Raw genomic sequence first — 21,866 nt, forward strand, 5'->3', positions numbered from 1 at the left:
TTTTGAGGTTTTTGTTTGTTGTTTTTTTTTTTTTTTCTTTTCCAGGTTTGGAGGCTCCTATTGAGATGTTCTCAAGGGCAGAGACTTTTTCCTCAGCTGGGTCCAGTCTACTAAAAAGCCCATCAAAAGTGTTTTTCATTTCTACCACAGTGTGTTTTATCGCGAACATTTATTTGGGGTAATTTCTTAGGATTTCCATTTCTCTGCTGACACTGCCCATGTTCTTCTTGCTTGCTGTCTGCTTCATCCATTATAAACTTTAGCATATTAATTATAGTTCTAAATTCCTGGTCTGATAATTCCAATATCCTTACTATGTCTTGTTCGGATGCTTGGTCTGCTTGGTCAAATGGTGTTCTTTGCCCTTTGGTATGACTTGTCTTTTATTCTTGATAGTCAGATATGATGTGAGGTCTCATAATCTTTTAGTTAGTATTTTAGTTACAGGATGGCTAGAATGGGCTGGACTTGGCTAGTTCCCTTCTTCCACGTGCAAAATTAGAACTGGCAGGATTTGGCTATTTTTCTTCCCTCGGGTCAGCTGTCTCTGATAACACTGCAGCCGGTTAGACTCTGGTTAAATAGTTTCCCCTGAGGGTAGGCTGTGTTAAGAAGAAAGCAGCTGTTTCTGGCTATTCATTTACTTTTTCATTCCTTTTTAAAAAAAAAATTTTTAACTTTCTATCATTTTTTTAATTTCCGTGGAATATTTCAAACATTCACTAAAGTAGAAGAAGCAGGATAATATGCTCCAATGTGCGGAGCATTTCATCCTCAACAATTAACACGATTTGCCAGTTTCAAATAATTTACTTTCCCCTCTCCCTGCCGGAAACAAGGGGGAGTAGTTTTTTCCATTATTTATTTGGAGAACCTGCTGAAGTTCCTGGAGGTCGATCTTGGGAGCCTGGCGTTCTGCGACTCATCTCCCGCAGATTTGTTTTAACTCTCTGACTTGTCTGCACTGACCCTCCGGAAATTCAGCAGTTGCAGTTCGGGTTTAACTAACTAGTTTTGGTTCCACGCTGGTTTCCGCTATAGTCTCTACTAGGTAAGTCCTAACTCCCTTGTTTGCTTGTTTGGCTCTCCAGTCGTGGGGGTAGTGGTTTGTTGGCCCCGTGTCCTCCCTTCTTTCCTAAATCCAAGAAGAGTTTCTGATCTTCAGTCTGTTCAGCTATTTTTTTTAATGCTTATTTAGTTTTGAGAGAGAGAGAAAACAGCGAGTGGGGGAGGGGCAGAGAGAGTGGGAGACAAAGAATCCCAAGCAGGCTCAGCACTGTCAGTGCAGAGCCCAAGGAGGGGGCTCAAACCCACTAACATCGTGATCATGACCTGAGCCAAAATCAAGAGTCACATGATCAACTAAGCCACCCAGGCGCCCCAAATGTTTGGCTTTTTTATTTGTTATGACACAGCGCGAATTTTTAAGTTACTTACATGGTGAACTAAGACTGGAAATTGTTTTTGTTTTGTTTAATTAATATACTATATTTTAGATTAGTTTTGGGTTATAGAGTAATTAAGCAGAAACTACAAGTTTTCTGTATGTCCTCTTCCTCCACAGAGTTTCCTCTATTTACTTTCCCATATAATTAATAACTTGCATTAGTGTGATACATTTGTTAAAATTGAATCATTGCTGATAGGCTATTATTTCCTAAAATACATAGTTTACATTAGGGTTAATTCTTTGTGTAGAATATTCCGGAAAAGTTTTGTTAAGTGCATAATATTGCGTATATATCATTACAGTATCATATAGAATATTTTCCTAATCTATGCTTACTCCATTTTCCTAATCTATCCCTGTGCTTAATCTATGCATCTTTCACTCTCTACTTACCGCTAAATCCCAGCAAACGCCTATCGTTTTACTGTTTTAATATAATTGTCTTTCCAGAATGTCACTAAGTTGGAATGAGATAGTATGTAGTCTTTTCAGACAGGCTTCTTAGTAATAAATATTTAGGGTTTCCCAGTGTTTTTTCATAAGTTGATAGTTAGTTTCCTTTCATTGCTGAGCGGTATTCTGTTAGGATGCCCCACGGTTTATCTATTCACAAATTACATGACATCTTGGGTGCTTCCAGTATTTTACAATTATGAATGAAGCTGTGTAACATTCATGGGCAGCTTTTAGTGTGAACATAAGTTTTCAGCTCACTTGGGTAAATATTTACAAGTGTAACTGATGGATCATAGGATAAGACTGTGATTAACTTCATAATAAGCTACCAAAGTGTATTCTAAATGAAAGTGGCTTTACCGTTATTTTTTCCTGCAAGCTGTGAATGAGCATTTCTGACGCTCCACATTGTCCTCTGCATTTGGTGGTGTCAGTGTTCTGGGTTTGAGTCATTCTAGATGCACAGCGGTATTGTGTTGTTTTAATATGCGATTCCCTAATGACATAGGATATTGAGCAATGTCTCCTGTGCTTTGATCTGCCATATGTATTGTTTCTTCCTTCTCACTTTGTATACATTTTATGTACTTCTGTTCCTTACCGCGTTAGCAAGGACTTCCAGTGCACTGTTTGATAGGAGTAGGGAAAGAAGATACTCTTGCCTTCTTAGGGGGAAAGTATCTGGTTTCTTGCCGTTACATACATTAGTGGTTTTTTTTTTTAGTTTTTTATTTCTTTAAATTTAAATCAAGTTTATTAATTTCCCCTCCGTTTCTAGTTGGAAATTTTTGTGTTTGTTGTTTTAATCATTAGTGATACTGAATTTTTCCAACTACTTTTTGCGTACCTATTAATAAGGTTTTTCATGTTGAGCCTGGTGTGATGGATTATAGTAATTAATTTTAAAATGCTGATCCAGCCTTATGTACCTGGAATCAATTCTACTTGTTCATGGTATACAATTATTTTAATACACAGTTGAATTTTATTTACTAATATATTGTTGTGGGTTTTTATATCTGTTTTCATGAAGGATATTGGTTTGTAGTTTGTTTTTTTTTTTTTCCTTTTTTGTCATGTTGTTTTCCAGTTTTGTTATTTGAGTAACGTTGGCCTCAGAATGAGTTAGGAAGTGTTTGCTAGATATCTATGTTTTGAAATTACAGAGAGTTGTATCATTATTCCTGAGATGTTTGTTAGAATTCACTATTAAAACCACCTGCAACAGGTAATTTCATTTTGGAAGGTTAATTATTGATAAGTTTTTTTTTATTTTTTTAATGTTTATTAATTTTTGAGAGAGAGACAGAGAGAGAGTGAATAGGAGGAGCAGAGAGACAGGAGACAGAATCAGAAGCAGGCTCCAGGTTCTGAGATGTCAGCCCAGAGCCTGACGCAGGGCTCGAACTCACAAGCCGCAAGATCATGACCTGAACTGAGGTTGATGCTTAACCGACTGAGCCACCCAGGCTCCCCGATATGGTTGTTGTAATAGAGATCTATTCAGATGATATAACTCCTTGTGTGAGTTTCTTTAGATTATGACTGGCATAGAATTTTTATTTCATTGAGTTACCTAATTTGTAGGCATACAGCTGTTAATAATATTTGTTTATTAACGTTGTAATGTCCACGGGTTCAGTAGTGATGGGCACTCTTAAGCTTCTGGTAATTGTAACTTGTGTCTGAGTGTTGGTAGCCTGAGCTTATAAATTCTACTGTTAAAGAAGACCGAAAAAGTAGTGATCCATATTTTGTTTTGGCAAAGGAAAAGTGTTGGCCTAGTTAAAGTGGGCGGTAGAAAAGATACCTAGTGAACTTACTTTGGTAGAACAAGTTTGAGAAAGAATGCTAATACTGCAAGTTGTATGTTATTAATTTCATCTCATTAAGAACTACAAGAAGTTTAATTCAAAAAGGAGTTCAACTGTTTTCAATCGGGAACTCACTGAAAAAAATAAAATGTTCTAGAAAATCTGTAATGAGCCTCAGAAGTTGTGACTGTTTCTTTATAAAATTATAATAGATGAGTTTGAGAAGTGAAATGAATAACATTTTGCTGCTTAAGATACCGTTTTGGGCAAAGAGAAATTTAAAGGGCCCATGTTTATAAAATTAATTGCTAAGATACCTGCATGGAATAATTCAGTTCAGAGGGAATATTTTCAAATGGACATCTCAATTCAAGTTTCCTATAAACCAGTCAAATTAACAGAGCCTAGAAAAATTGAACCAACTATCTGAGCTACAATCATCCAGGAAACTTCACATAACATAGGTTAAAAAAATAAATGTTAGGGGCGCCTGGGTGGCGCAGTCGGTTGAGCGTCCGACTTCAGCCAGGTCACGATCTCGCGGTCCGGGAGTTCGAGCCCCGCGTCGGGCTCTGGGTTGATGGCTCAGAGCCTGGAGCCTGTTTCCGATTCTGTGTCTCCCTCTCTCTCTGCCCCTCCCCCGTTCATGCTCTGTCTCTCTCTGTCCCAAAAATAAATAAAACATTAAAAAAAAAAAAAAAAAAAAAAGATTAAAAAAAAAAATAAATAAATGTTATTTTTGTAAGTTACCAATAAATGTGGTTGGTTTTGCGGCAGAAAAGAAGTTGTATATTACAGTAGGGGAGACAGGGCCCCATTAGAACTATTTTTTCTCTACAAATATTCTAATCTACTCAATATTTGTGTATCTTTTGTCATTGAAAAAATATTTTCACACTTGTAGCATCTGATCCTTAAAATGTTGTGAGTTAGACCAAATATATGCTGTGTGTCCTCTAAGTGTTAGAGTCAAGAAAACTGAGGTTTGTAGAAGTAATTTTCAAGTTCCTAGAAAAGATAAGGAAAGATCTATACCTTTGGATAATGCAGCTAGTATTTTTTATTACACTAACTTGTTTGAAATTCATTATGCATTAACTACGTAATTTTATCTGGTTTATACTTAAATTAGTAAATTAAATAGCAATGCAAGTAATAAAAAAATCACTCTTCAAAGAGATACAGACATTATTTACCTATTCTTCATTGGTGTGAGAAGGCAATAAGTCATCCAGAAACCAGACTATGTGTGGTCATAAAAAAACACAAACATCCCCTTGATTTTTAGAAAATATCACTGTGTCTGGCTTTCTGATTTGTATCATAAGTGACATTTAAGATCAAAAGAAAGTACTAGCGTTTCCTTCACTCTGCACCATATATTCTAACACCTGATGTCACTTTCACTTGTTTTCATTTCCAAAATTTACATGTTATCTGATGTCCTTATGTAGATTAAAATCTATTTGAGGACAAGTACTTTTTTTTTTCTATTAACACACTCACTATGGCATTAAGAACAACGGTAGATGTTTTTTTTTTATTTATTCAATGAACAAATGAACGTAACTTTGACTCTTGTTACCAAAATTAAATTTTGTTTACTTCTGTTAAAATGGTACTAATCTATGCAAAGGCTAAACTTGTATTTCCATGCATGAGCATTTTTCTCCTGATTAAGGAATGTAAAGAATAGCCCTTCTTGTGTTCTTTTTTGAAATAGTTAATTTTTTTATTTGTTTATTTTTGAGAAAGAGAGCGAGAGACAGAGAGACAGAGACAGACACAGAGCACGAGTGGGGTAGGGACAGAGATAGGGAGACACAGAATCCGAAGCAGGCTCCAGGCTCTGAGCTGCCAGCACAGAGTCCAACGCAAGTCTCAAACCTGTGAACCTTGAGATCGTGACCTGAACTGAAGTCCAATGCTTAACCTGCTGAGCCACCCAGGCGCCCAGACCATCTTGTGTTCTATATTGATTTTTTTTGGATACTGTCATTACCTATAAATTACTCATAATATGTATCTCCTATTAAGAACCTCAGAGTTCTTACATTATAGAATGCTATTTAGTAAAAGTGTGTTATACGGACAGTTGCTATTATTAAAAACTTTTAAGGGGAATTATAAAATTGATTAATTCTCTGAAAAGGAAATAATTTCAGTCTGTTTTATATTCATGAAATTTAATTTCATGGTTACCCAAAAAGTTCAAATCTGTCAGTGAAAAAATGTCGTCAGCCTAATTAATGTCAAATTTTGGAAATGCACAGTCTCTGCTTTGAATACTGATATTTCTGGTTAAAAATAACTAAATTAAGACTCAGTAGAATTTAAGAAGCAATGTATTACCTGTTAGTTTCATAAAATGTTGATCCCTAGCTGAAACTTTAACATAAATCTTCAGTGCTGCCCCATTGCTACTTAATTCCATTTACAAGTTACTGCATCATTGCTCTATTCTAAGAGGAGGTAATGTGTTGTTGTTATTACTCATAATCCGAAATGTAATAGTGCCTGAAGATCTTTAAGGCACTTGAGGACTTAAGGCAATCTCAAAATGGTCAGACTTTCTCAGAAATGATCGTTTCAACAGCAGACTTAGACATCTGTTTAGATATTCAAGTCAATAGTTTTATTCCAAATGTTTCTCCAGAGTGCATAATGGAATTATGCGTATACAGATAGGTTGTCACATTAAAGGTTAACATTACTGTTGTAGCTATTAAAATACTTCACTGTGCTGAACAAACTGTTTTGTTTGCTTTTTGCTTTGTGTTATTAGGCTACTACAAAGTTCTTCAAGGTTTTTCTTAAACAGTGTGATGTCCAAATCCTCTTTATGGGTGCCTTTTCTAGTTGGTCCAGGATCTTGTGTTTGATCCTAACAGTTGTCCTCTATCTAGAATTTAGGGATGACTACTGACGACTACTTTGTCCTTATACTTCAACTTAATTCAATTCAAAACTTTTACATTGAGCTAGGAACTGTGCTCCCCTTTGAGGATGAGTAGGAGACAGTGCCCTAGGAGTATCCCTGGGGAGCAAAGAGCTAGGAGAGGAGGCATGGAAACAAATAATGATTACAGTAAGGTTATAACAGAGGAAAACATTCACTTTTTTGTGGATAAAAGAGGATGGTGCTACTAACTTTATCAGAAGGGGTTCATATTTATATGCTACCAATAACCATCTGATTATCCCATATAAAGCTATAATGTATAAATCTATAAAACACTTCCAAACTTAATTGTACTGTGACTTAAATTGTTTCCTTATTCTCTCAACTATCAAACGATTTTGATTATAGTATTTAATTTATTCTAATGAGAGTACAAAGTACATTATTTAATGGGTTAAGAACTATTTTTAGGGTCATAATTGAGGCCAAAAATCTGAATCACCTACCTTCAGCTCTTTTGAAAGTTCTGAGAAAGAGCTACAGATAAACTAGAAACCACGACATATGTACCATAGTTTGCTATTACTAGATGAGGCACAGTGAAAACAGGGATTGGCTGGTACATTTAATTTTGGAACATCTTAGATAATACTGATATTGCTAAGGGTTTGAGGTGTGTGTGTGTGTGTGTGTGTGTGTGTGTTTAATACGGAAGACATGAGAAGAAGAGTCTTCAATTATTTTTCCTTACATTGTTGATTGTTGTGGTTGTTACCCAGTCTTCTTAATAACTTATTTGTTGAATGTCATTCTGGTTCCTACTTTTTAGCTACTACTGATTTTAGGTGTAATTTGTCTTCTGGACTGCTGCCTTATTGCACTAGCTATGATCTTCAATACAGTGTTGAATTGCCCTGGTAAGAATAAAACACCTTGTATTCTCCCTGATCATGGGGTAAGATGGTCTGTATTTTACCATTAATTATAATATCACATACAGTTTTTGGTTTTGATTTTGTTTTTGAGACTAAATTTATCAGGTTGAGAAAATTTGCTAGTATTCCTAATTTGCTGAGAGGTTTTATCATGAATGTATATTGAATTTTCTCAAGTACCTTTTCTGTCTCTTTTGCCATTAGCATATAATGATCCTCTTTTAATATTGATTGAATTATATAGAAGGGTTTTTTTTTTATGTTGACAACTTTGACTTTGGGTTTATTTTCTTGAACTAGCTTCTTCATGTGGAAGTTTATATTATTGGTTTCACTCCCTTTTCCTTTTTCTTTCTTGAATTTAATGCTATATATAAATGTAAGCATTGAATAGCTCATGAAAAAGCTTTTAACAAATTGTGTTTTCATCAGTTATTTTTGTTGAGGTTTTTTTCTTTTGACCCATGATTTATTACAGATATATTCTCTAATCTTGAAGCATGTGGATATTTTCTTGATACATATTAGTTAGTGGTTTATGATTTGATATTACCATAGTTCATAACAAATTCTGTACAAATTGTATCTAACAAAATGTTTGTGACTTGTTTTATGGCTCAGCACATGGCTTTTGTCATGGAATGTTTGTGGTACATTTGAGAGAAGTGTGTATTTTACCACTATTGGGCATGATGTTATATAAATATCAATTAAATCAAATTGTTTGGTACAGTCCTTCAATCTTATATATACTTACTATTTTCTTGCCTAATTCTTCTATCAATGACTGGAAGAGTATAAAAGAGGCTAATTACTAATTGATGAAGAGGTTTTTTGTTGTTGTTTTTTAAAGGTTATATTTACCATATATTTTTCTTCTGGGCATTTTCTATTCCTTCAGAATTAGTTTTCTATATGGAATCATTTGTTCTTAATCTAAAGAAATTCTTTTAGGGATGCCTGGGTGGCTCAGTCAGTTAAGCGTCCAACTTTGGCTCAGGTTGTGATCTCATGGTTTGTGAGTTCAAGCCTTGTGTAGGGCTCTGTGCTGACAACTAGGAGCCTGGAGTCTGCTCTGGATTCTTTGTCTCCCTCTTTCTCTGCTCTCCCCTGCTCATGTTCTGTCTGTCTGTCTGTCTCTCTCTCAAAAATAAATAAACATTAAAAAAATAAAACGTAAATAAATTATTTTTAACAGATTTTATTTAGCAGTTCTGCTAGAGATAAATTCTTCCAGATTTTGTTTGAAGTGTCTGTGATTCATTGATCCTTTGTCTGCTGCTTCCAGTCTTCTGGAAAGTCACCTCCCCCCTTCCAAAAAATCTCAATGCCAAATGTGAGATTTTTTTTTCAATCCTAGAATTTCCATTCAGTGCTTTTGAAAATTTCCATCTCTTTAGTAAAAAGCATCTTTTATTCCCTCATGTTGTTGGCTTTCTTGTCTAAATTCTGTAACAGGCTTATAATAATTACCTTAAAATCCATTTCTGGTAATTCTAACAGTGGGACATTTCTGGGTCTCAAAGTATTCTTTCTTTTGGATAGTAATATGTTGTTACATTTCACAATATTTGATAAAATGTGAAATACTTTGATGAAGAAAGCTGATGTAAATTGTTATGATTCTCATAAAAATGAGACTATTTCATCTTCCAAATCATCCATTTAGGATTGAAGGATAGACAGCCTGATGCATTGTGTAAGCTCCTACCTGTTGGCTTTCTCTTGGTTCCTTCACATACATCCTTACTCTCCATCAGGCCTTTATTCTGTCCCTTGGCAGCTAATGACCCTTACTTCTCCTGCTTCTACTCAAGAGACAGACAGTCATTTCATGTTCAAATTTTAGCTTTTTCCCTCTGACCAGCATTTAGGGAGGTGACTTCCTCCTCTCAATGCTCTGTTAAAGGTTAAATCCACCATGGATCTCATCGAGCAGGGGGCTTGTTACACTCTTATATTTTAGTACATTGGGTTTATATTCCCATGTCTACTTTCTGTCGGCTTAAAATAACTTGATTTTTGAGTATTTGTCTTGGAATAATTACTGGGTTTTAAGTGGCATTCCTTAGTGATTTTTTTTAATAGCATGGTACCATTTTAAAAATGCACTTGAGCATCTGGTCTTAAATTAATCGTGCTTGGAGCTACTGTGACTATCAATATAACAGTACTTGGGCCAAAATACCCACGGTTGGGGGTGACTCAACTGCATCCCAAGAATTATAGTTGTCTTAGGTAAATACTTGGAAATGAAAGACTAAGAAACATGTATACTGAGAATTACAGGTTTATGTTTCCTAGAGAATCAGGCAATAAGGCTTCCCAACTGAGTCAAATAGAAACTCACAAAAAATACATTGTAGACAAGCTTTGGACCATTCGGTATAAACATACATTCCTGCCATAAGAGTAAAAATGAGAATGAGTCAGCATATTGGAGGTCATTGAGTGGACAATCTTTATATCTTGCCAGGTAGGTATTAATCAAAATACCCTGGTCACATACTATTCAAATGAAAAAAGAACAGTCAACAAAAAATAACAACAAATATCAGTGGCATGGGAAGGAATGCCACTCGGAAAAGAGGATGCCAGGCCATACTTGAGGAAAAAAATACCTCCTACAGTAATCAGAAGATAACTTAGGTTCACTTTTAATTACCTTGCTTCAGGGGCCATATCTAGAAAGAAGTTGTTGTAGCCGATGTCAGGTTACTGACTGTGTTCTCCTGCAGGATTTTTATGGTTTTATGTCTCACAAATTATGTCTGTAATCCACTTGGAGTTTATTTTTGTGTATGGTATAAGAAATTGGTCCAGTTTCATTCTTGTGCATGTTGTTATCCAGCACTTGATCAAAATAAAGAGCTTCTGCACCGTGAAGGAAACAATCAACAAAGTTGAAAGACAACCTATGAAATGGGAGATGTTTGCACATGACAAACATGATAAAGAGTTAGTATCCAGAATGTATAAAGAACTTACACAACTTAGACCCACAAAATGAGTAATCCAATTAAAAAAGGGGCAGAAGACATGAATAGCCCTTCGCCCAAACAAGACATGCAGATGGCCAGAAGGCACATGAAAAGATGCTCAACATCACTGATCATCAAGAAATACAAAAAGAAATAAAAATCAAAACTACAATGAACTATCACCTCATATGTGTCAGAATGGCTAAAATTAACAGCACAAGACACAGCAGGTGTTGGTTGGTGAGGATGTGGGAAAAGGGGAATCCTCTTGCACTGTTGATAGAAGTGCAAACTGGTGCCGCCTCTCTGGAAAACAGTATGGAGTTTCCTCAAGAAGTTAAAAGTAGAATGACCCTAGGATCCAGGAATTGAACTACTAGGTATTTTCCCAAAGAATACAAAAATATTAATTCAAAGGGATACATGCATTATAGCAGCATTATCTATAATAGACTAATTATGGAAATAGTCCAAGTCTCCATCAACTGCTGAATGGATAAAGAATATGGGGTGAGTGTAAATATGTGTATATACAATGGGAATATTGCTCAACCATAAAAAGAATGAAATCTTGATATTTGCAAGGACATGCATGAAATTAGACTGTATTATGCTAAGTGAAGTAAGTCAGTCAGACAAATACCATAGGATTTCACTCATGTGGAATTTGAGAAACAAAACAAAGGAACAAAGGGGAAAAGAAGAAAGAAGGAAACCAAGAAACAGACTCTTAACTATAGAGAACAAACTGACGGTTACCAGAGGGGAGAAGGCAGGGGATGGGTGAAATAGATGATGGGCATTAAGGAGTGCACTTGTCATGATGAGCACAGGGTGATGTATGGAAGTGTTGAATAACTACGTTGTATGCCTGAAACTAATACTACACTGTGTGTTAACCAACTAGATTTGAAATAAAAATTTAACAATGAAGATAGCTTAGAAAATGGGTTTCAGTTCATAATAGAACACAAATCCATGAAATTCAAGGAGAAATTCACAAGGAGCGAACAGATGCGAGGAAAAGAATTTAAGTTGAAAGGAAGTGACTGACTAAAGAAAAATTAAACTTTTAGGAAGAAAGTAACTGTATTATAGTATTTGTTGGAAATAGCAGGAGGCAGAATTTTAAGTTAAAAAAACTAATCGTGTAGACACTTAACATTGATAAACAGAAAACAACATGGTTGACAGGGATGTAATAAAATAAAGATCTACTTTGAGAATGCGAGTTTTCTCAGAGAGAGAACAATTAGAAGAGACAAAAAATGTAAATCATAATTTTGAAATAGTTGGATGTAAGGAGTTAGGGCAGTTTTTGATTTTTTTTGTAATAATAGTCTTACTTTATTTTACGACATTTTTAACAACCAGAAAAAGAAGTAAGAACTATTCTTGTTCTCATCATGCAGAAATAATCACCGTTTTCAAGCACAATATACTGCAAAATTGTCATCATAACAAATTTACGTTATTTTCAAATAGAAATTATTCTAATGTTATAGTCTCCATGATAAAGACACTATCTTATTCACCGTTCAGAACCTAAAACAGTTGCTTCTATATAATAGTGTTAGTAAACACTTGTAAATGAATACTTTTTTTATGTAACACATGTTTATAAAAAGAAAAACCTATAATCACCCTGCTGTTGTAATTAGTAGTAAATTTTAGTACTAAATATCTTACCAGACTTTTGTTCATCAGAAATGTGTATGTATATTTAAAGAGATACTATGTATACACTAAAACGCGTATTTAATATTATTTGAATATAGTCCTCAGTCTGTCTTAGGAAGCATAATTTTTCAGAGATCGTCAGAGTCGAGGCTAGGTTCAGAGGGGGGGATATTTGGCTTGTCCATCTTGTTCTGATCTTACTCATGCTTTAAAATGAAATCGGATGTTGCACTAACATCAGACCTGATTTTTTTCTAATGGAAAACATGAATATGAGTGTATTCCAGTAACCCTGAGTTACATATAAAATATCTGGTATCTTTTAAAAATGCTTCACTTTCCATTTATCTGATCTGGTTTCATATGAAGACCCGTCTTCTTGGATAACGATATTTACCTTGCATATTTTACAGAGTTGTCTAAAAATGTGGTAAAGTGCCCTATCTGAAAATACATTAAAATGTAATTCATTATAAAATTGATTACTGTTTCCAAGAAAGGATCTTTAGAAGATTCTCCCTCATGGCAAATGCTGCTTCATCACACACAGACCCATTTTAATGCTCTCCTAGTGGTATGATCTGTGAAGCAGTCATAAAATACGTTATACTAAATATTCCTTATACTTAAAAGTGATTCTTAAGCTCTTGATCTATATAATACCTGAAGTATCCAGTGATAACATAGTGCCTGATTGGATCGGATCTGAATCATCATGTTCTGCTCCCATGCAGTGTGCGTTTCTATTGGAAACTCTACGACTGCATTGCAATCTGAGGCCAGTAGACAAATGAAATCCTTGATTTACCTGCCTACAATTTATAGGCATAGGATTTATATCTGAACTCTGCTGAAATAAAAATAGCTGTACTAACGGTAGTAAAAACTATTTCTTATTTAAGTGTAAATCAGAGAAGGTGGTAAAACGAAATAGTAATCATTGTAGCTCTTTTTTCACCACATTATCTCTCATGGTGAGGTAAGATAAATTGCGTGAAGTATTGGAATGATTCTATATTTAGTTGATCTAAAAGTGGATTTGTTTACTCATACGTGGCTAAATAAACTGATTAATGGATGCAATAGAATGTGATCGACATCGACAATGCATCATTCTTTCTACAGCTCTGCAATACGGTATTGAATGAAAAGACCACGTTGGAAAAGTAACAAGTTTCATTAATCTAGATTTTGAGAACGTGCAAAAGAAAACATACTTTTATGAACAAATCTATTCAAGTATAAGTATAAAAAAGTTGAGTGAGAATTGTAAACTCTTCAATATTGTTCAGAGCTGAGTTGAGAAACATTTTCCCTGTATCTATAAAACATAAAAATGTGAAATAAGGCTTCTAAGATGCTCAGGGCGGTCATGGAGACAGCGGTAGTGCACTAGTTTTTCAAATTTAAATCCAGCTTAACAGTAGAGTGTAACATGCAACTTTTCTTTCTCAGCAAATAATGACTTTTAGGGCCATTTTCTGAGTATATGTACCATCCAAGATTTTCTTCAAAAAAATGTATAGCAGGGCAGAGAGAATTTTATCTAAATTAATGAAATAATGTGGGTACCAGAGAAGTGACCTTCTTTTGTTTTTCTCATAAAATATCACCCAAAGCAATTCTATCACATATTTTCTACCTATCGTTACAGAATTACATTTTTGATGGAAATAGTCCTAGAAAACCACACTTTTGTCTATTTGGCCCCATGATAGTGACATTTGTGAAAATTACCTCAATTGTTAAGCTTACTTGAAATGATTATTATCTGCCTGTAGCAGCACTTAGACTTGTACTTTTAAATAGAAATCTGGTTGAGCTCAACAGCATTAAAAGTCAACAGACTTTTAAATCCAGTCTCTTCTCTGAGGCAGTCTTTTTATCTCTAAAAAGGCAAGGGGGTGAATCTCAGGTTAGGAAGACTTGAAAGCTATTTCTTACATTTTTAGTGCCATTATTTTGTGTGTGTGTGTGTGTGTGTGTGTGTGTGTGTGTGTGTGTGTGTGTGTGATATTTATATTCTTGAAACTCCTACAAAAATAGCTGCTGTTTAGCATGATACATAAATATTTTTACTAGGAGATAAAATGCTTGTTGATTGACATGTCACATACCTGAAATTTCAGCATTAAAACATTTGTCATTTGGGTTAAAATTCATTTTCCAAAACTATTTTCCAAAGAAAACCAATTTACCCCAACCTAGTAACATATTAGTAAATAACAGAAATTAACACAGATTAATTTATTTTGAATCTGGTTTTGTTTCACAGGTGCTTGATAGATGGGTGAATGGTACACTTATAAAAGATACTAGGATCTGATAAATATGCTAAGGTCATGGTGATGAAACGAATGATATACTGATAAGAAAAAGGGATTGCAAGGAAGTAAGTGTCCATCAGGAATTATGACTTATACCCAAGCTTTGTTTTGAGAAACGAGATGAATACAGTAACATGTTCGTTCTTTTCATATAACCTAAACATGTGCAAGCATATGTTCATACATATGCTTGTGTGTGTGTGTGCGCACATATATTGATATTTATTAAAACCATCAAAAATTTTCTGTAAATGTATAAAATTTAGGAGAGTAAAATTAGGGAAAATACTTTGTGTGTGTGTGTGTGTGTGTGTGTGTGTGTGTATGCATATGCATATATACGTGTGTGTGTATGCATATATACGTGTGTGTGTATATATGTGTGTGTGTGTGTATATATGTGTGTATGTATATATATATATATATATATATATATATATATATATAATCAAGACATCTAGAGTATTTTTTAGCCTCCAAACTTGGTTACCTTTACGTTATTGTAAAATTATTAACAGAAAAAATACATTTTAAAAAAACGAGACTTAGAAATTAGTGTTAGTTTATGCGTCAACACTTTAACTTAAGTGTTCTAATGCTGATTTTTCAATTGAGCAACTATTTTTCTATGGAAAAAGAAATCCGTTTCTTCCCTTATAAAAAGGGGAAAAAAAGTGCCTCGGGTATAAAATCAAACTGTCTATAGTGTGATCAGTCACGAGCTTAGAAATGTCACTCTGCAACGTTCAGTCATTAATTAGTGTCTGGTGCAAAGAAGGCAGGTGCCAGGAGCCCCTCCTGTACTAGGCTAAGTGACAGCTTCCCAAAGATAAAGTCGCACAGCCTTCTGTGAGGAAGAGGGGTAGCCAGCAGGCAGGAAAAGGGGCAGAACTGAAGGAGGAAGCCAAGGAGGGTTATGCACTGAAGTCTACTGGGAAGCACTTTAATTTGCAAGAGGGAAGAGCTTCCTTCATGACTGCTGAATAGAAGAGGCCTGAGCCTGTCCTAGGAAAGTTAAGCTGCTTTCTGTGCATGAGCCAGCCTCCCTCCCACCCTTGAACTTGCGTGAACTCCTCCTGCAGCCATGAAGAGTACTGGGAGAAGCGAGGATCACCCAGAGTCCCTGCTGCTAGTCTCTGGAATACAAACAATGTTTGATGTCCCTCTGTCCAGACCAAGTGGTTGGAGTCTTTGCAGGGTGAATTCCTGACCCAGACCTGAAGGGAGATGCTGAGAGCAAAGAACAGAGCTGTGAGGATGAAGTTAGGGCATAGAATGTTGGCCAGGCCAGCCTGGAAGATGAAGTGTGGAAGAACATGAGGGAAAGGATTGCAATAACCTGGATAATTAAAAAAAAAAAAAAAAAAAAAAAAAAAAAAAAAAAAAAAGCTAAACGACAGGGGCCAGTCAGGGTGGCTCTGAGAAGGAACTGACAAAGAGGTCACATGATAGCAGCAGGAACTGGAGGGAGAGCACCAGGCTGTATAAGCAGCTTTGCTCTGATCTCTGGGGATGCCTGGGTGACATTCCACAGAAAACAGCTCCTGGCTTTCTTCCCAGCACGGAAGGAAGCACCCGTTAGTCAAAATCAGCTTGTTTCCCTTGCTCTAAGACAAAGGCTTCAAAGACCCTGCCTGGGTGGATGGTCAGGAAACCACATGATGGTTTGGGGAAAACTGGTTTTAAATTCCGTAAGTGGATGGTAGGCGCGGGCCCTGTCTGGGCAATGGTAACCCGCTGGTCCTCGGTTCCTGCTTGGGGCTCTGTGGCCGGTCCTGCCACTGTGTTTGGGCCCCTGCTTTGCTGGCCCCACTCCTCTCCTGCCCTCCCACATCCTTGCGCCCAGCTCCTGACCCTCCTAGGCAGCCGTTGCCCAAGGCCTCGGTGAGGGGCAGACCCAGGCAAGAGCCTTCACATCTGCCCAAACACTTCCGTGGCCACCAGATGGGGGGATGAGGGATGTGGGCATAGCTGTGGTCGTGCTCCTTGGGGGAAGATAAGCCGGCAGAGGAACTGGGTTTGGGGTGAGCACCTTGGCATGCTAGGAGTGGACCACCCTGCAACCCCGGACTCCATTTCCCGGGCCTGAAGACTATTTTTGTTTTAGTTACCTATCATCCACATCTCTTACCCATTCCAGTTTTCTTAATTATAGCATGCGTTTGTGTGCGGGGTGTGTGACTGTGTGATTGTGTCGTGTTTGTATGTGCATGTGTGTTAACTTACTTTCTCCCATCATTCCTAAAATGTTTGTTGGAAATTTCTTCACTTGTTGCCTTTTTGTTTTAAATTTTTTTTTAAGGTTTTATTTATTTTTGAGCGAGAGAGACAGCATGAGTCGTGGAGGGGCAGAAAGAGAGGGAGACCCAGAATTCCAAGCAGGCTCCAGGCTCTGAGCCGTCAGCCCAGAGCCGGCCATGGGGCTCTAACTCCCCTCCAGTGCTTAACCGACTGAGCCACCCAGGCGCCCCTCTTCACTTATTTTCTTGTGTTGTATCCACAGAGCCTAAAAAGCATGCCTTGTATATGGGAAGCACTTAGAAAACATGTTGAATGGATGAAAGATGAGTACCTATATTAGCAATATAGTACCTATGAGTATCTATATTAGCAATCCATGTCTCAAGTGTATCCTGACCTACTTACGAGATAAGAAATGTATGACTTAATATAGCATTCAAGATGTGTCTACTTAAAGACCTATATTTACAGGAAAGCCCGTGTAATATGTGTATACTGGAAAATGATACAATTTGAGTAAACTATATTAAAATACACATAGTTTAAGTCAATCTAAAATGCTAGGTGTTAATAAAACCCCTGTAATTTCAGTAGTTTTTCTTAACATTAGAGCAGTTACATTATTGAATAGGTGTGTTGAAATCTTGTGAAGAGACACAGACACATCTAGGTAATCCAGCCATCTGAAAAGAAGTTTATGAGTATCAATAAAATCAGGTTTGCAAGCTTAGACTTTAAATGATGACGTAGGAGTCATAGGATTCATGGTGTACAGAAACTTCCTGTGGAAAACATGAAGAGAAATAGTTGACTTGCAAATCAATATTCAAAAATTAAGATCCTGGGGCGCCTGGGTGGCTTGGTCAGTTAAGCGTCCGACTTTGGCTCAGGTCATGATCTCACGGTCCGTGAGTTTGAGCCCCGCGTCGAGCTCTGTGCTGACAGCTCAGAGCCTGGAGCCTGCTTGGGATTCTGTGTCTCCCTCTCTGCTCCTCCCCTGTTCATGCTTTGTCTCTCTCTGTCTCAAAAATAAATAAATGGTAAAAAAATTTTTTTTTTAAACTAAAAAAAAATTAAGATCCTTTGGGCAGACGGATAATGATGTGAAAGCAGGTCAAGACATTATGGTTAAGGTTTTTGAAATTTGGCAGTTACCACTGATGATAAAGTTGTAGGAAATTTCAGTCTTCATCCCCAAAACTAAGGTCAGCCTCACATTGAACCATCTTTTTAAAAAGAAAATTAGGTAGTACTTGGTAATCCTTATGCCTGTGTTCAAGGATCATACGAAGGGGTGCCGATAAAGAAGAAAGCTTGAACCACAAGGCTGACTAAACAAAATCACTAAGCTCTCTATTAGTCTCAGGAGACGAACAATCCAATGAGGTGACGGGGTTGCTGACTCAAGAAATCCTTGACTGGCAGATTTGTCTTCAGTTTCCTAAATAGGTTATTAGGTTTGTGGTTGGCTAACATTAACAAAAGAATTCTGGGTTCTACAGTAGATTCGGAAGCACATAGGCAATGTTTATAACATTCCTCCATTCAGTATGGTGTCATATGCATTAGTTTCACTCACACTCGGCGTTTTACTGTGTAATAGAAGGCATTCGTCACCATTCAAGACAGCTATAATTGACTCTCTGCAAGATGGTTAAGTGTGCTTCAACACAGGTCTCCTTTCCTCTAAGGCTCAAGCTCTACCCAGCCAAAATTAAAAAATGAGTACTTTGTCTAGCAATGACCCATGCTCGGGTCAGACCCATCCCATTTATGTCATTAGGGTTCTTTTCTAGCTAACTTTTGAGTCCTGCTGATACACATCCTCTAACAGGTTTGACAAGGGGAAGATAACTAAGCGATTGGACATACCTTCTCTGCAGTGCATTTATAAATGCAGCATTTATGAAGTCTTGTCAACATCTCTACTCACAGTTAATGTACCCCATAAAATCGATACATGTTGTAAAAACTGAAGATGAAAAAGCTGAAGCTATTTGTTGAAAGTTGCCTAGCTGGTAAACGCCACAGCCAAAGTTCAAATATTGGTTGTTTCACTCAAAATCTCTAACCAAATTTGCTAACCAAAATGTTACATTGTGAGGTCTGTCTGTCTTGGTGTTTGTTTTTAGCAGAATCTGGAAGCTGGTAGCCTTAAAAGGAATATAAAATGTTTTTATTGATAGTTACATTGATTATACAAATAATTGCACATTGAATACTTAAGGAGATTATATAATCGACAGGGGCTTTATCGCAATAAAAAATGCCACTGGAAAGCTTCAAACAAAAATTATAAGTCTTTAAAAAAAAGCAAAATGGGGGACTTGATAACCATTCAATCTAAGAAGATGGGAGGCATCACAAATGGAATAAGAAAACTGAACCCAGGGTCAGAAATTAAAAAAAAAAAATTAAAAAAAAAAAACCCAACTTGAATAGAGTATACACAAGAGCCTTAGAAATACAAGACCTTGGGGCACCTGGGTGCCTCAGTCTGTTAAGTGTCAGACTTAAGCTCGGGTCATGATCTCGCAGTCCATGAGTTCCAGCATCGCGTCAGGCTCTGTGCTGACAGCTCAGAGCCTGGAGCCTGCTTCGGATTCCGTGTCTCCCTCTCTCTCTCTGCCCCTCCCCTGCTCACACTCTGTTTCTCTCTCTCTCTTTCAAAAATGATTTAATGTCAAAAAATTAAAAAATACATGATCTTAGACACCTCTATAAATGAGGTTAAAAATAGCTGACGCAGGATAGTCTTTTGAAATTGCATCTCGTTTGTGTGTGAGACAGCGTGCGATGCAACTGAATACAGCCTATTGATGAAATACAAATAAAGCCCTATATGATTAGAAACTAGAGGAGTGATGATCACTTTTGGGTGGACTGCGTGTTGGTTTATATGAGAATTTTCCCAGCATTTTAATATTGTATGCTCACAAGCACCAACAGTTGAATGCAACTGTGTCAGCTGAAGGCAACAAGCACACGATGCAGATCCACTCCACGTTCTTCCTTTTTTTGCCTCAAGCTTGGACTTGGAAGTGCTAGCGGGTGGTCACCATTAGTCTCCCCACAGTTCAATAGCGTCAACTCTTCTTCCCACCCCCTCTATTGATCTATCTTCACAATTTAAGATCATGTGTTTGTAACAGTGCTCCCTTATTCGATGATCTGCCGTGTCTTTACCTGTACTAGTATTTTTCCTTAGCAATTATTGTTAGGATTCTGGCTGTAAGTTCCATTGATACTAAGGACACTGTTCTAATCCCTATTGTTCCTCATAGGTGTTTGATTCAGCAACATGTGAAATTTTTAGCAACATCTCCATTAGATACATGATAAATGGTAAGTTGTGCTATGGCAAAATTTTCAAGATAAATGTAGAGTTTTCTTAAAAAAAATACATAATACTATGCATAGTGTGATTACATTTTGATATGAAAGAGAAAAAATTAAACTGTATATAGAATTACTCTTGTATCACAGAATATATTTAAAAGATTTCCAGGTAGATAACACAAGGATAACTACCTAGGTGTGTATCTCCCAATATTTCCTCCTGAAACTAAAAAGAACAAGAAAAAGAACAGAGAATTTACTAAAGTCATGCTTTTTGCTTTCATAACTTGAAAATGGAGCATGCTCAAACTTTAAAATAAAAAAAGGGGGGGATAAGTAGAGAAGTTATTAGATCCCAGTGGACACTATCTCTTAATCCTGCCCTGCTGCAAGGCTTTGTGTTGAAGAGAGCAGACAGAAAGAGGGGGAGAGAAAGGGATGGAGGGAGAGAGAGAGGGGCGGTGGGGGAGGAAACCCTCGAAGGGAGAACAGGGGAGTGGGCAATAGATCTAAAGTTAACCTAAAACCATTGCCCTTAAGAGTCTGACAGCTATAATAGTAAAAATACTTTTTAAAAGTAAAGTGTTCTGAATGATCACAGCGTGATTTTCATAGAAGAAACTTAAGTTCTTGCATTGTGAATTGGCTGTCTTTGAAACACATAGCATTTGAGAAAAAGAAAAGGCAAAGGAACGGAATCCCTTGGGGAGAAATAATATAACTAAGATTTTAAAATACCATTTTGAGTATCTTTAAAAAAAAATAAATGAAGACCCGAATCTACAAATTAAAGGGCAAATAAGAGAAAATTATCTCAGAATGATTAGGTCTTAGAAGTATCCTCGTAAAACTATTAAACTTTGAAGATAGAGATGAAAAAAATATTTGAGTTCTTCAGCCAAAAAAGATCAAATAGCTTACAAGGCCAAAAGGATGAAGGTGATATTCAATTTTTTTAAAAGCAACATTCAGAGCAAGACCGTAATGGAGCAGGATATGCAAAAGATTATTAAAAGAAAGTGTGAACCAAGGATTTTATATCTAGTTAGACATTCCTTAAATAAGAAGGTTATGGAAAAAGTTTTAAACATCTATGAATTTAGGGGATTCTTGACTAATGAGACCTTCTTAGGGAAACTCGAATGAGCTCCACTAAAACAAGAGATGCCTGGGGAAATTTCAACAAAAGGACAGATACCGAGCAGTTTAATATATGCAATTTAAATTTAATGCTAAAAAGTGGGGATGGGATGGACTGCTAATGTACAAATTCTATATAGGGTGGCATAGTACATTTTTTTTAATGGGAGGAAAAGATTCAAAGAAGGAATTCGAATGAGAGCATTAATTCTTTTTAAATTGATGTATAACATTCTATTAAAGTATACTCCTTGACACATGTATAGGCAATAAATAGGAAATAAAAAATGCCACTAAAATCGGGCAAAGCAGGTATTAAAAGTTGGAGTACGAAAACTGGAAACTAAAGGGCATTGAGGAGCCAGGGGTGGCTCAGTTGGTTAAGCGGCCAACTTCCGCTCAGGTCATTATCTCATGGTTCATGAGTTTGAGCCCCGCGTCAGCTCAGAGCCTGGACCCTGTTTTGGATTCTGTGTCTCCCTCTCTCTGACCCCCCCCCCCATTCGTGCTTTGTCTCTCTCTGTCTCAAAAAGAAATAAACATTAAAAAAAATTTAAAGGGCATTCGCAGGGTATAAATACAAAGGTAATTAGAACAAAGA

At 36.5% G+C, this 21,866-nt stretch overlaps 1 protein-coding gene across 1 annotated transcript; it reads right to left on the minus strand.

Annotated features, from left to right (window-relative positions):
* Positions 1 to 857: 857 nt before the first annotated feature.
* On the minus strand, positions 858 to 16,097 carry LOC109497284 (transmembrane protein 138-like). The gene is given in 4 exon segments (XM_045052632.1): positions 858 to 970; positions 12,882 to 13,030; positions 15,599 to 15,854; positions 15,895 to 16,097. Coding segments are annotated over 4 exon segments (696 nt in total). The 5' UTR covers positions 16,073 to 16,097.
* Between the last annotated feature and the right edge of the window lie 5,769 nt (positions 16,098 to 21,866).

Source organism: Felis catus, chromosome A2 (genome assembly GCF_018350175.1).
Source record: "Felis catus isolate Fca126 chromosome A2, F.catus_Fca126_mat1.0, whole genome shotgun sequence".
Lineage (NCBI taxonomy): Eukaryota > Metazoa > Chordata > Mammalia > Carnivora > Felidae > Felis > Felis catus.